Genomic DNA, 13,980 nt, shown 5'->3' with positions numbered 1-13,980 from the left:
AGGTGCCTGATGAGGATGGCCACTTTAAGGCCCAGCTCCCTGAGCTGAGGACAGTTCATAAGCAGCCGGCAGAGACTAAACACCTCTCTGCTGAGCTCTTCCAGGAACACCTTGGAGGCAAGGGTGGAGCTATGGGGATGGTTTGGAGGCCTTGTTGGTCCTGGGCAAGACCTAAGACTGCACCCTGCTGGGGCAGGAAGGCCTGGTAGGGCTGCTAGTGGCATTACAGTCCCCATGTAAATGCCAGGAATGAGCACCTCCCCAGTGCCTTAACCTCAGCCCCCATCTTCGGGTGGGTTATTTAATGCAGGGAAGGCCAGGTAGACTTCTTGAAGCGCCTGAGCCTGCTGGTGTGAGCGATCCCATGGGGTCAGGCATGCTTTGTGAAGCACCTGAGCTGGGAATGGGGGACCCCTGAAAGCAAGCAAGTAGCTTAGACCTGACCCGAGGTGCCCAACTGGTCCATGCTGGGGCCAGGACCCAGAGAGGGGTCAAAAGGGCCAGGGGCCCATTGCGAGGGATGCCCACAGAGCAAAGAAGCTCAGGGTCCTGACTGGCCTGACATGGAACCTGGGCCTAAGGGGGAGCTGAAGTTCCCAGAGAGGGGACCACAGCTAATGTGCAAAGGGTACGGTTGAGTTAGCTGCCTGGAATGCCATCTTGAGGCTTGGGCCGCAGTGTAGGGATACAACAGAGCTCCAGATAACCCCCTAAACATCGGGGTTTAAAATGGGTGGCCTCCCACCTAATTAACACCTCAATACTATTACATCAAGCGTGGCAGATGAGTGAGGTGGGTGGCTGGCTTATAGACAGGAGGGAAGCCAGTGTTTGCACTGGGCGTGAAAGCTTGTCCCTGTCACATCCCAACAATAAAAGAGATCACCCTAAGAAATTCTTGCTTCTTGCATAATTTCTGGCCCATTACGGCTACATCAATATTCTTACACTACCTTTTGAATGCAAGGCATTCTCTATCAGCTTGTGTAACTTTATCCCAACCATGCAATTAGTCCAATAAAAGATACCACCCACAAAAATCATTGCCCCTTGCATAATTCTTGGAGCATTATAGCAACAATATCACTCCAACTTTATAGCTGAAAGCACTCACTTTTAAAAGTGTCAAGGGTATTTGTTTATTTGCCCAGTTTATATACAATTAATTCTCAATTTTGATTGCATTTCAAAAATTGATCTTGTAACAAAGGGGCCTACTTGTGGCCGATCACTATGGTGGCCTGCCCCCCTGTCCAGGGCAGTCTGCCCTGTCTTTCCTGCCACAACTTGTTGTAATGAACTTGATGTAAAATACAGGAGGCTGCCCATGTAATGCCCCGATGCCTAGGGCATTACACACGGGTCCGACCTTCCCTATACCATGTCCCATGCCTTGCAGATAGCATCCATATTGTACAGTGCCTCACACCAACCCGTGCTCCAGGGTCTCCCTTGGGGCTCTCACTGCCCCCTGGAGCTCACTGTCACTATGCTGCCACTCTGTACTAAGCTACCCTCTATAACTCCCCTGGCCCCTTACTGGCTGCCTTTGGCTGTGGTTGCCCCAGGTATCCTCAGATGTGCACTGCATGCCCTCTCACTGGGGCCAGCACTCCTCTGCCCCCTCACTGGGGCTACTCCTCCATCCTCTCACTGGGGCAACAATTTACTCCCCTCACGGTGTCTTACTCACTGATCCACTTTAGTGCAGCCCTTCAGGTCACCCCTTGCAACCCTACTTTGTACCCACTACTGCATAACCTTCAGGCCTCCCTTGTGGCCCTACTCTGTGTGGCCTGTTCTCTTACTCTGCCCTCTCACTGGGACCAACACTCCACCCTCATGCTGAGGCCTCGGGGTCTTGCACCCCTCAGGCTCAGCTGCCTCTCCCTAGACATGCCTGGCCCCAGTCCCAGTTACCTTCCACAGGCGTGGGTGTCCGGAGACGTGCCTGGCTCACTGCTTGCTCTATGACCAACTAAGTTGTGGGGGCTGGTGTTATAAGGTGCCCCTACCCACCTTTCACTGGGGAGGCAACTGGCTTGCAATGTCTGGGGAACTGCTCCACCATGGGCAGTCCCACCAAACCATCCTTCCCCAGCAGGGTATAGTTTTCGGTCATACCCAGGCCCAGGAGCCTCCTGCCATCTCCATGATTCCTGCTTTTACCTCCAAGGTTGTTCCGAGCAGCAGCTCAGCTGGACGGTGTTCTCTCCAGCTGCTTGCAGCAACTCCTGCCTGACCCTTGAGGGCCTGGATCTAAAATGGAGGCTCCAAAGGTACTCTGCCACAATCTAATAGACCACAGTCTCAGATATCTGACTGCATTCAAATATTATAGTAATGGCAGGGTATAAGCACTTAACAGATCAGGAAAACATCCAAGACAAATCTTTCTTGCTAAGGAGAAATTGTTAGAACCCATTAGTATCTACCCATAATAGATCAGGTCACTCTTAAATGTCACCTGAAGTTAGTTTTTGGGGAATGTTATGTATGGAAAATCCTGAAAACAGTTGGAAACAATGAAAACATTGTTTATTAAATTTTGGTTAAAATGTAACAATAAAGGATAGTTGTTAAACATACTTAGTTTAATTAAAGTGTATTTGTGTACCATTTAAATCAAGGATGCTGATTTTTGACTGTGTTTCCATAATATAAGTTATAGTGAAGCAGGTTAAAATCATATATATCTTTTAGAATGTGTGCTTATTTCACTGAAGTTGCCTTTGAAATGTACCCTTAATTACTTTTGTTGCTTTGCAATAGAAATGGATAGACATGGACCAGAGATTGCAAAATATATTCACTTGTTTATCGCTTATGTTGACACTTTTAAGGTGATAGAAGAATTGCAGACTGCACCAGCAAACAATGAAGAAAAAGAGCTACTTCAGTTATTGTCAACACCACATCTGAAGGTAAGAACATAAAGTACTAAATGTTACTTTTCTCAGCATAATCACCAGAAGGGAAACTTTGTTAAAGGAAGGTTAAAACTAACAGTGCCTGGAGCCCTAACTGGGTTAAGAGAAGCCTGGGGATTAATCGAGTGGGGGACAATACAAGGAGGTAAAATTGACTGAGCAGAGCCCAGGCTGTGGAAAGGAAGGCTCTGATATTCATTGAGAGCAGGACAAAGCAAGGAGAGAAATTGATTGATCAGAGCCCGGACTGTGCTAAGGACAGCTCTGAGATTTAGTGAGTGTGGAACAAAGCAAGTAGAGGAAATGACTGAATTACACATGGACTGGGTGGTGCGAGTTCCTGTAATCAACCAAGAAACTAGATCAAGGGGCAAATTGATCACCCATGGTGTGGGCTGTATTATGGGACCCTAAATAATGGATAGATCAGAAACTGGGAAGTTGATCAAGTGGAGTGTGGTCCGAGATATGAGATGACCTGATGTTTATTGACACTGAAACAGGAAGAAATATCTGTCAGGTGTAGGAAAGGCCACCTTACTTGCCAATTTAAGTTAAAGTTGTACGTACAATCTCATTGATTATGGATCTGACCAGGGACGAATCTGGTGAAAGGCCGAGAGATGGAGCGGAAAGGGGAGTTGTGGGAAATAACCCCTCAGGATTGATCAGTAAGGCTCAAGAATGCCATTTGGGTGAGTGATGGACACCAGGGTATAGGGGAGAAGGAGAAATTTACCCCAAGGACTTGCATCAGTCCAACCCGTTAATTGTGCAGTCGCTCTCTCTGTTCGTATTAGTAACATCATAGTGTGGTGGCAATAAATCAAAGAGCAGTGGGGTGGAGACAGCCCAGAAGAAATAGTTAGTGACTATCAAATGACCACTGCTACAGGCATAATCTTAGCTAGCTAGTGGGGCACAATACTGAGCAAATAACATGCCCAGGCAACCATCTTACTTTGTGCTCCATGTCAAACTTGGCTTTAACTTTATAATGTCCTTGACTATGAGCAATACTGGTGGATCTTGTGGATATCTGTAAGCAACAACTCTTTACTTCTGTGCATTTGATCTTGAGTAGATGAAGCAATTAAACTATCTTATCTATCTTCTATGATTTTGTTTGGTTTTCTGAAAACTGAAAACTGGTCTCCCCCATGCTTCCCCCTCCCAGCCACATATTGTGGGTCTCCCCTGCATGTGCCAACCCCCACACTCCAACAGCATGTCTCCCCCATACTTCCCTTGCCATATGCCCCTCCTTCGGCATACAAGTCACCCTGGCTCAGGGTAGGCGGTGGCTAAGTTCTAGCTTCAGCCCCAGGCTGGTACTCAAATCAATGATGAGGCTTTTTTCCAGCTTGTGTTGACTGGGGGGCAGAGAGGAGGATCTTGTCTTGTATTCAAGTAAATATACTAATTTAAAAAAGAGTGGCTTGAAAGGGTACTTACTTTTTTACAAGTAACTTGTTTGCCATACCCAGTTAGCTCATGATCCTGTTCTTAATTCTGACAACAATACAACTTCTGTTACTTTTGAAAAGGTCCAGGACTCAGGCCTTGAAGATTACAGAAAAGGGAAACATTTAATTTCTTTAGTAACATAGGTGACTTTTTAAAAAGGAAACTGGATGATTAGCTTCCTTTTTGACTAAAGTACGTAAAGCAGAAGCTCATGAAGTTTGCTACAAACTTTTGCCAAGAAAGTAACAAATTATGCTTACAAGAAAACTTGTTATTGATTTTTCACCAAATGAGAAGCTTTTTGTACTGGCTGTAAAGTTGGGAATGAAAAAGATTCTCTCCAGTCTTTCCTGAAGTATTTTAACATTTTCTTCTTTTTTTTATTTCCTTTTTGAACAGGCAATGCTTGTTGTACATGACACAGTTGCACAGAAGAATTTTGACCCAGTCCTTCCACCTCTGCCAGATAATACTGAAGATGACTTTGATGAAGAATCTGTGAAAATTGTTCGTCTCGTAAAGAATAAAGAGCCGTTGGTATGTAAAAAAATAGCCATTCCTTCATCCAAAAGTGGTCTGACCCTTCATGAGAAAGTATTAAGTCTCAGGATGTTTTCTTGAATGAAGTGGCTGGAGTAACAGAACAAAGGAGAAGAGTTGGGCTTATCTATACATCAGACACGTCAGGTCAAATCCATTAAAAATAGTAAACCCTTAATTCTTCCACTGTACCTAAACCTCTAAAAGTTATGTAAATTTTGTCCAAGAGAAACTGTCAATCTTCCTTAAAACCAAAATCAAAAAGCCCTGTAAGCTTCCAAATCTTTCAGAGTAATTTAAAGAGTTTTTAAATAAGGAATTTAATGTTTAGGAAGCTTCTTTGTTGCTTCTGCCATTTCAGGGGAATTTGGCAGAAAGAAGGTTGAGCTGCAGGGCCTTTAGAAGTGCTCCAGAGAATGGAGCGTTTCTTTGCTACTGAGCTTGAGAGTTTATTGAATAGAAAGGCATGCTTATGCTTGCTTGCTTCACTTTGTTTATGCAAGTGCAGGGCCTGTGAACCTAGCAAATGGATTGAGCAGTAGAAGCTAGAAAAGAGAGTGGAAATGCAGGCCAGCGAAGTCATGAGTGGAGCCAGAGTGTCTGTGGCTAACACCCCTTTGGCACTATATAGATGTTTTGCGAAGCACAATAGTGCAAAACATCTTTTGTACAATAAAGCAGAACATATTCTTCCTGTCCATTAGTAGGGTCATACTACAGTGGTTTAATCAGGGATGATCCTTGAGCAGGAGGCTGGATTAAATGACCTCCCAAGGTCCCTTCCAGCCCTACTTTTGTATCATTTTATGATCCTATGTGCTAGGTATCCCTCACTTCCTTGCAGAGGGGCAGCACATTGCTCATATTTGGCAGTGATGCTGCCTGGGGGAACATATTGCAGGTTTCTGTCTAAATCACGAAGCTGGTAAAACAGAAACAAATACCAAAGTTGTCTGAAGACCTGATTTTCAGGTAACTCCTTATATCATTGTAAGCATAGCATTTCTTGTTAACTTGTCCATGGGAGCTGCCACCTCCAAGCCAGGACTACCCTTGTCAATGGATTAGATTGTGTGCTTTGATATCATCTGCTAGGAGATTGATGCTCTGATCTCTTTTTGGTGGAGGTTAATATAAGTAAATCAAACTACCTTTTCTCATAAAATTGTGAAGTATGAGAATTTTAGGAGGAATTACAGAGAAGATGCCTAGAAACTAACTGCATTATAACAAATAAACAGTAGTAAAGAATAATAAGCAAATAAAGCAAATCTTAGTAAATATCTAGTCACTGATGTGCATGAGTCAGTTGATTAAACATAATTTATACCACGCAGTGAACACTTTATCTGAGTGGAAAACATTACAAATGAATCATCTATGGCCATGGGCAAATCCAGGATCAGGGCAAGTGGGGTGTGACCACAGCCCTTCATAGATTCATAAAATTGTTAGGGGCTGGAAGGGACCTCACAGATCATTGGGTCCAGCCCCCCAACTCTAGGCAGGAAGACAACTGGGGTCAAGTGACCCCAACAAAAGGTGACTGTCCAGTCTCCTCTTGAAAACCACCAGGGTAGGTGACTGCACCGCCTCTGGAGGATGTTTATTCCACAGTCTGGACACTCTGACTATGAAGGAGTTTTTCAGTTGATGTATTCCAGCATGTTATTTGCCTTGCTGACCACTGCATTGCACTGTTGGCTCACATTCATGCAATGGTCAATCATTACCCCTAGGTCCCTTTCGGCCATGGTGCAAGTCAAGCTGTCACCACTGAGCCTGTATGTATATTGAGGGTTGTTTGCCCCCAGATGGAGCAAGTTACACTTGGAAGTATTAAACTTCATCTGGTTCTGCTCTGCCCAGCTCTCAGGCCAGTCCAGGTCCATCTGTATCTGCAACCTATCTTCTGACGTGACCACACTACCCCATAACTTGATGTCATCTGCAAACTTGGCCAGCAAGTTTTTCACTCTCCCATCCAAATAATTGATAATTGGCTATGTAACGCTTACTTGCATGTCAGCATAGCTCCAAATGGAGCACTGTATGTACTGTGAGCTCTTTGAGCTTATCAGCTGATCTGCAACCTCTGACTGAACCCCTGCCTTCATGTAGCTTTGAATTCAGCAGCAAGGGGAAAGAAGGGATGAGCAGGAACACTACTTACCCCCTGGGCTCAGAGCTGCGTGAAAGCAGGGGCTCCAGCCAGAGCCTTCATGGATCAGGTGGTGTGCTCAGAGGCCTCACAGCATATGCGAAGCTCTGGCAAAAGCTACAGTGACATGCCAGTGAGCTCAGAGAGTTCACTACATATGCACCACACAGCTGATGCAGGGTGTGACTGCACTTCTGCAAATCTCTGGATCTATCCCTGGCTATGACTTATAGTTTTTGAAAGTAGAGTGAATGTGCATGTAATCTTTTTCTGATAGTTTAAAAGTGAGTAAATGATGGATCAAAAAATCCTTTCCTGAATTGAAGTCAAGGATGTAGGATGTAGTGCTGAATTCTGTCCACACACAGTTTGATCAGGTAAATACTGTGAGAAGTTTTGTACTGAATGAAAATCTTTTCTTCTTCCTCTAGTGAGAAATAAAGCAAGCAGTTGTGGTGAAGGACATTAAAAGCATAAATTTCTTTCCTCTACTGCAGACAATGTTCTTTGGGTAAATCTTCTTAACAAGATTTTGGGTATAAATACCTTCCATCAGGTTGAGGAAACCTGTGTCCTTGTCTTGTCCTTGTCATAGCCTTGTTTGCCTATGTCATTAGACCAATATGGCTATAACGTATACCCCTGTTTCTTCTCCTGCTGAGTTAAACAACTCAATTCCAGATCAAATTACTGTATTATCAGTAGTCCTAAGAGAAGGCTTCCTAGTTCAGACGCTTATCTCCTTGTATATAGAGCAGAGAGGCTCAGACTGTACATATAAAAAGCTTGTTAAAGAAATTTCTGTTTTCAAACACTAGTGAAGCTTTTGGATGCCAGTGTGACGGAGGCCACGTGAATATGTAGTTCAGTGGTTTCCAGCCTTTTAAGGCTTGAGGCACCCCACAGAAAATATAAACTCTACGTTTTTACTTATTTTGACTGCAAAAAAATTATATAGCAATTCTTCTGTTGCAAAGACCTCAGGCCACAACAGGTCAGAATGCTTTTCAAATAGGAAATCATAGTTTTAAACCTCTGGGTTTATCCTGTGAATCATATTTGCACACTTAACAGTGCTAATATTGCATGATACTCTTGAAAAGATCTTAAGGCATCCCAGGGTACTGCGGCATTCTGGTTGAGAAACATTGATCTAGATGGACAATTGAGTGAAGAAACTGCAGACATACAACCCCATCCTATAGTCTCACCAAGCAGTGCAAACACAGAGGTCAGATTGTTGGTGAAATTGGTCAAAGAGAAAGATACAACTTGTTCAGTATGTTCCCGATGAAAAAGAACAAATTCCATTGTCAAAAGCTTATCAGATTTGTCATTACCTCACCATTATTACCCCATGTTCGACATAGGTGCTTTACAGTTTTTGTTATGTTGCAGGGAGCAACCATCAGAAGGGATGAGCACTCTGGGGCTGTGATCGTAGCAAGGATCATGAGAGGGGGTGCAGCTGACCGCAGTGGTAAGGTTCTGAATAGAAGGAACTTTAAAATGCTGTTGCTAAAACTACACTTCAAAATTTCTAAAATAAAAATTTATAACAAATCAAATGGTTAATTTCTTAGCAAAGCTAACCCTTTGATCACCAACGTTTGTTATATGAACAACTTACTAGTTGTGCAGCATGATTTGTACAGTCCATAGAAAACAAGTCTGCAGTTGAATTCTTTGACCTTGCACTTCTCAGAGATTGATCATTTAGAATTTTAGAGGTTGATCATTTAGGATTTACTAGATGAGCTCATCTGAACTTGTATGGAGTCTGCTTTATTCAGCAAATATAGTGAATAAAATATTTAGGGGTCCTTAATATTTTAAAATACATTAGTAATTTCATAGATTTCATGGACATTAGGGCTGGAAGGGACCTCGGAAGATCATCGAGTCCAGCCCCCCCACCTGAAGGGCAGGAAGTCAGCTGGGGTCATAGGATCCCAGCAAGATAAGCATCCGATTTACTTTTGAAGGTGTTCAATGTAGGTGCTTGAACCACCTCCAATGGGCAGGCTGTTCCAGACCTTGGGGGCTTGGACAGTAAAGAAATTCTTCCTTATGTCTATCTTGGAACGGTCATGCAGTAGTTTATAACCATTCGACCTCATCATCCCTTGGGGTGCTCTGGTGAACAAACGTTCCCCCAGATACTGGTGGTGACCCCTGATAAACTTATAGGTGGCCATTAGGTCACCCCTGAGCCTGCACTTTTCCAGGCTAAAAAGCCCCATGGGTCTCAGCCTGTCATCATAAGGTCTGTTTTCCTGACCTCTGATCATGTGCGTGGCTCTTCTCTGGACTCTCTCAAGCTTCTCCACATCCTTTTTGAATTGTGGAGCCCAAAACTGGATGCAGTACTCCAGCTGCAGCCTCACCAAGGCCGAGTACAAGGGGAGAATGACGTCCCAGGATTGGCTTGAGGAGCATCTGTGGATGCAAGCCAGCATTTTGGTTGCTTCACTAGCTGCAGCATCACATTGCAGGCTCATGTTCATCTTGTGATCAATGATGACCCCCAAGTCTCTTTCTTCTGTAGTGCTAGCCAGTATAGCACTGCTGAGCCTATAAGGATGCTGCAGGTTTTTCCTCCCAAGGTGGAGAACCTTGCATTTTTTGGTGTTAAACATCATCAGGTTCTCGTCTGCCCATTTGCTGAGCTTGTCCAGGTCAGCCTGGATCACCCACCTATCTTCTGGCGTGGATGCTTTGCCCGAAAGTTTGGTGTCATCGGCGAACTTGACCAGTCCACTCCTGACTCCAATGTCCACATCATTAATGAAGATGTTGAACAGTATGGGTTCAAGGACAGAGCCTTGAGGGACCCCACTGGTCACAGGGCACCACGATGAGTGACTGCCATCAATTACAACCCTCTGGGTCCGACCACGGAGCCAATTTCCCAGCCAGCGGATCATGGTGGAGCCAAGGCCACAACAGGCCAGTTTGGCCAAGAGGTGATCATGGGATACCAGATCAAAAGCTTTTTTGAAGTCAAGATATATGACATCAATCTCTTCTCCCTTGTCCAGGTGATAGATCACCTGGTCATAGAAGGAAATGAGATTGGTCAAACAAGACCTACCCGCAACAAACCCATGCTGGCTATCCCTCAGGATGTTGGCGTTGACCAGTCCATTAAAGATGGCTTCTTTAATAAACTTTTTGAAGATCTTTCCCAGGATAGAGGTCAGGCTGATGGGCCTATAGTTTGCCGGATCCACTCTCCTCCCTTTCTTGAAGATAGGCGCCACATTGGCTTTCTTCCAGTCTTTGGGCACTACACCAGAGCGCCAGGAGTTTTCAAAGATCCGTGCCAGGGGCTGGGCTATGACACTCGCCAGCTCCTTGAGTACCCTGGGGTGTAGATTGTCAGGGCCGGCTGACTTGAAGGTATCCTAGCCTCTCTAGGTGTTTCTTCACGAGGTCAGCATTGATGAAGGGCAGGGGATCTCCCTCTCCCAGACCTCCCTGTCTTGTAGCGGGCATGGGTGTCCCATGGGACTGATGAAAGACTGACACAAAGTACCCATTTGATAGGTTGGCTTTTTCCTGGGTGTCAGTTGTCAGTTGTCCCATCTGGTTCAGCAGGGGTCCAACGTTGCCCTTGCTTTTCCTCCGGCTCGCCACATATCTGAAAAAGGACTTTTTATTGTCCTTGATGCTCGAAGCTAGTTGGAGTTCAGTTGCAGCCTTGGCTTTCCTGGTTTGCTCCCTGCAGTACGAGAGCAGTGCAGAATATTCCTCCTTGGAGGTGAATCCCATTCTCCATCCCTTGTTGGCCTTTCTTTTTAACCTCAGGAGGTCTGCTAGATTCCCTAGAGAGCCAGGGGGGCTGCTGTGCCCTCTTGCTGCCTTTCCTCCAAGATGGAATAGACTTAGCTTGTGCATTGAGGATTGCTCCCTTGAGGAGCAGCCAGTCTTCCTGAACTCCCTTCCCCCGGGGGTTGTGGTCCCTTAGGACCTCACTGACCAGCCTCCTGAGCTTGTCAAAGTCAGCTTTCCTGAAGTCAGGGACTTCTGTGTTGCTGACTGACTTGCCAGCTTTACGGAGGATGGTGAAGGTGATCAGCTAGTGGTCGCTGTAATCCAGCTTCCCATTGATCACTAGGTTGCCAATTAGATCATCCCCAGTAGCCAGTACCAGGTCAGGCAGCGCTTTACCTGTCAATGGCCCGTAGACTTCTTGAGTCAGGTAGAAGTCATCTATGCATGATAGAAAGCTTTACGACTGCTCAGATTTTGCTGAGTGATCTTCCCATGAGATGTCTGGGTAATTGAAGTCACCCATGACAACCATGGTCCTGGAGCATGCGGCCTCAGCCAGTTCCTGGCTGAACTCCTGGTGAAGCTCTTGACTTTGGGTGGGAGGTCTGTAGTAGACTCCCACCATTGTGTCCCCTGTGCCATGTTCCCCACGGATCTTAGTCCAGAGGGTCTCCAGGCGTCCACCCTGGTCACCAACATCAGCTTGCAGGGACATGTAGCTTTTCTTAACATAGAGAGCTATACCCCTACCCCTTTTATGTACTCGGTCTCTCCTGTACAAGGTATAGCCATCTATACCCGTGGTCCAGTCATGGGTGGAGTCCCACTAGGTCTCCATTATCCCTATGACTTCATAATTATTTGCTTTAAGCAGGAGGATGAGTTATTCCCCAAGCTCCTGGCATTTGTATACAGGCAAACAAGTGTCCCCTTGGGGGCTCTTGCCTTGCCTACAGATTGTACCAAGGCTGGGGCAGGGGTGGGCTCCCTTAAGTGCCTTGGCCTGCTGGCTTTGAAAGGGTTTGCAATAATATATTCCCAGAATTACTGTAATTAAGAAGTATTAGGAAATTACAGTTTTCTTCTAGTCTGTTGCTATTAGCATTTTTCACAGTAAATTAATCTGACAAATTTAATATGAAGGGACTAGAACAGTATAGTTAACATTTACGTATGACACCGGTAATGCTCTGTTTTAATCTGATAATCTTGTAATATGGTTAACAGAAAAAAAATCTTCCAATAGAATGAGGAAGAGCAGTCTCCAACTTTTATTTAAAAAGGATAAGACCACACAGAAGCCTCTCCCCACCCCCACCTCCTTTTACATCAGCACCTCGGTATCCTTTGGAGCCCTAACAGTGTTGATGTGCTCTGTGTGTGCTCTGATGACAGCCCTTCTAAATATTAATGTGTAATAAATTTAATTCTTTGTCTGAGACAAATTTACCTACCCAGTTACCCTACTGTAAATACTAAGTTGTCTCGCTATGAAAAGTAAGAGTGAGCCAAGCTTCATCAAAGTAGACTATATATGTCAGTAGAAGTACTAAACAGTGGGCATGTCAACATGTGCCTATAATGTGAAGCAATAAACTCCAAGGCTTATAGCTCCAGAATTTACGGCTCCTGGGTGCACCATTTGAACATGGACTCAGGACCGCAGCATGTTGAGCGGGGTTGGGACAGCCCTGGTTGGCAGGGGGCCCCAGGGGTCTCTTGCCAGCCCAGCTGTGCTCCCCCCATGGCTTAACATGCTGAGGAGGGGCTGGCTGGGGCCCAAGGGTGCTCCATTGCGGGGCTAGCTGGCAGGCAGCCCCCTCGCTGAAGTACTGTCATGCCTCAGCCAACAAGGGGAGCATCTACATGTGTGCTGCTGCAGAGTATTCTGCAGCAGGATAGTACTTGTATTTACAAGTACTGTCCTGCTGTAGAGTTGATTAGTTTACTCCAGCTTAAATACAAGTACTATATGTAGATGTGCAACATATAGGTTTCATAGTTCATAATCGTTTGGGGTCAGAAGGGACCTGAACAGATCACCTAGTCTGACCCAGTGCCACTGGTAGGAGTACACGCTGGGATCACATGACCCCAGACAGGTGTTCGTTCAACCTCTTTTTGAATTTAATCAAGGTAGGAGCGAGAACCACTTCCCTAGGAAGTTGGTTCCAGATCCTAGTCACCCTAATAGTGAAATAGTGCCTCCAAATCTCTAATCTGAACCTATTCTCCAGCAGCTTCTGATTATTGTTCCTCGTCACCCCAGGTACTGCTGGGGGGAATAGGGCCCTTCATATTTCCTGCTGATCTCACACTGCCGGCCCATGTTCATCTTGGAGTCAATGATGGCTCCAAGATCCTTTTCCACCTCCATGCTGACAAGAGCAGAGTTCCCCAGCCTGTATGTATGGTGCCGATTGTTCCTTCTCAGGTGCATCACCTTGCACTTGTCTGTGTTGAATCCCATCCTAGTCACATCCGCCCACCCTTGTAACCTGTCTAGGTCTAGTGTGCCCACATCCCCCCACATCTTAGTGTCATCAGCAAATTTGAACAGGGTGCTTTTTACCCCCTCGTCCAAATTGCTGATGAAGATGTTGAACAGTGCGGGCCCGAGGACCGAGCCCTGTGGAACCCCACTGCCCACGTCCTTCCAGGTTGAGAAGGACCCATCCACTACCACCCTCTGGGTGCGGCCCTCCAGCCAGTTGGCAACCCAATTGACTGTGTAGGTGTCGACACCACAGTCCCCCAGTTTCTTAATGAGAACGGGGTGGGAGACAGTGTCAAAAGCCTTCCGGAAGTCCAGGACGACTATGTCCACTGCTACCCCTGCATCTAATGATCTGGTAATTTGATCATAGAAGGCCACCAGGTTGGTCTGACAGGACCTGCCACTGATGAACCCGTGTTGGTTGCCCCTAATCATGCAGTCCCCTGCTGGCCCCTCCTGGATGTGTGCCAGCATAATTTTCTCAAACAGCTTGCCTAGGATCGAGGTAAGACTAACTGGCCTATAGTTTCCTGGGTCCTCCTTCCTCCCTTTTTTGAAGATGGGAAGCATGTTGGCCCTCTTCCAGTCCTCTGGCATCACACCAGAGC

General features: G+C 45.7%; 1 protein-coding gene across 9 annotated transcripts in view; it reads left to right on the top strand.

Moving 5' to 3' along the window:
• MPP3 (MAGUK p55 scaffold protein 3) overlaps positions 1-13,980 on the top strand; it is a 140,531-nt gene that overhangs the window by 31,364 nt on the left and 95,187 nt on the right. For all 9 annotated transcript variants that reach the window (XR_016441943.1, XM_090044098.1, XM_090044095.1 and 6 more), the window contains 3 exons: positions 2,844-2,924; positions 4,797-4,934; positions 8,497-8,578. Coding sequence is in view for 8 of the 9 variants with exons in the window: in XM_090044098.1 (XP_089900224.1) it covers positions 2,844-2,924; positions 4,797-4,934; positions 8,497-8,578 (301 nt within the window). In the remaining variant the exon portion in view is untranslated. The remainder of the gene's footprint in view (positions 1-2,843; positions 2,925-4,796; positions 4,935-8,496; positions 8,579-13,980) is intronic.

Source organism: Crocodylus siamensis, chromosome 4 (genome assembly GCF_052110815.1).
Source record: "Crocodylus siamensis isolate JL-2025a chromosome 4, ASM5211081v1, whole genome shotgun sequence".
In the NCBI taxonomy this organism is placed as follows: Eukaryota; Metazoa; Chordata; order Crocodylia; family Crocodylidae; genus Crocodylus; species Crocodylus siamensis.
The sequence above is the reverse complement of the archived record's forward strand: the minus strand, read 5'-3'. Positions and strand labels throughout refer to the sequence as shown.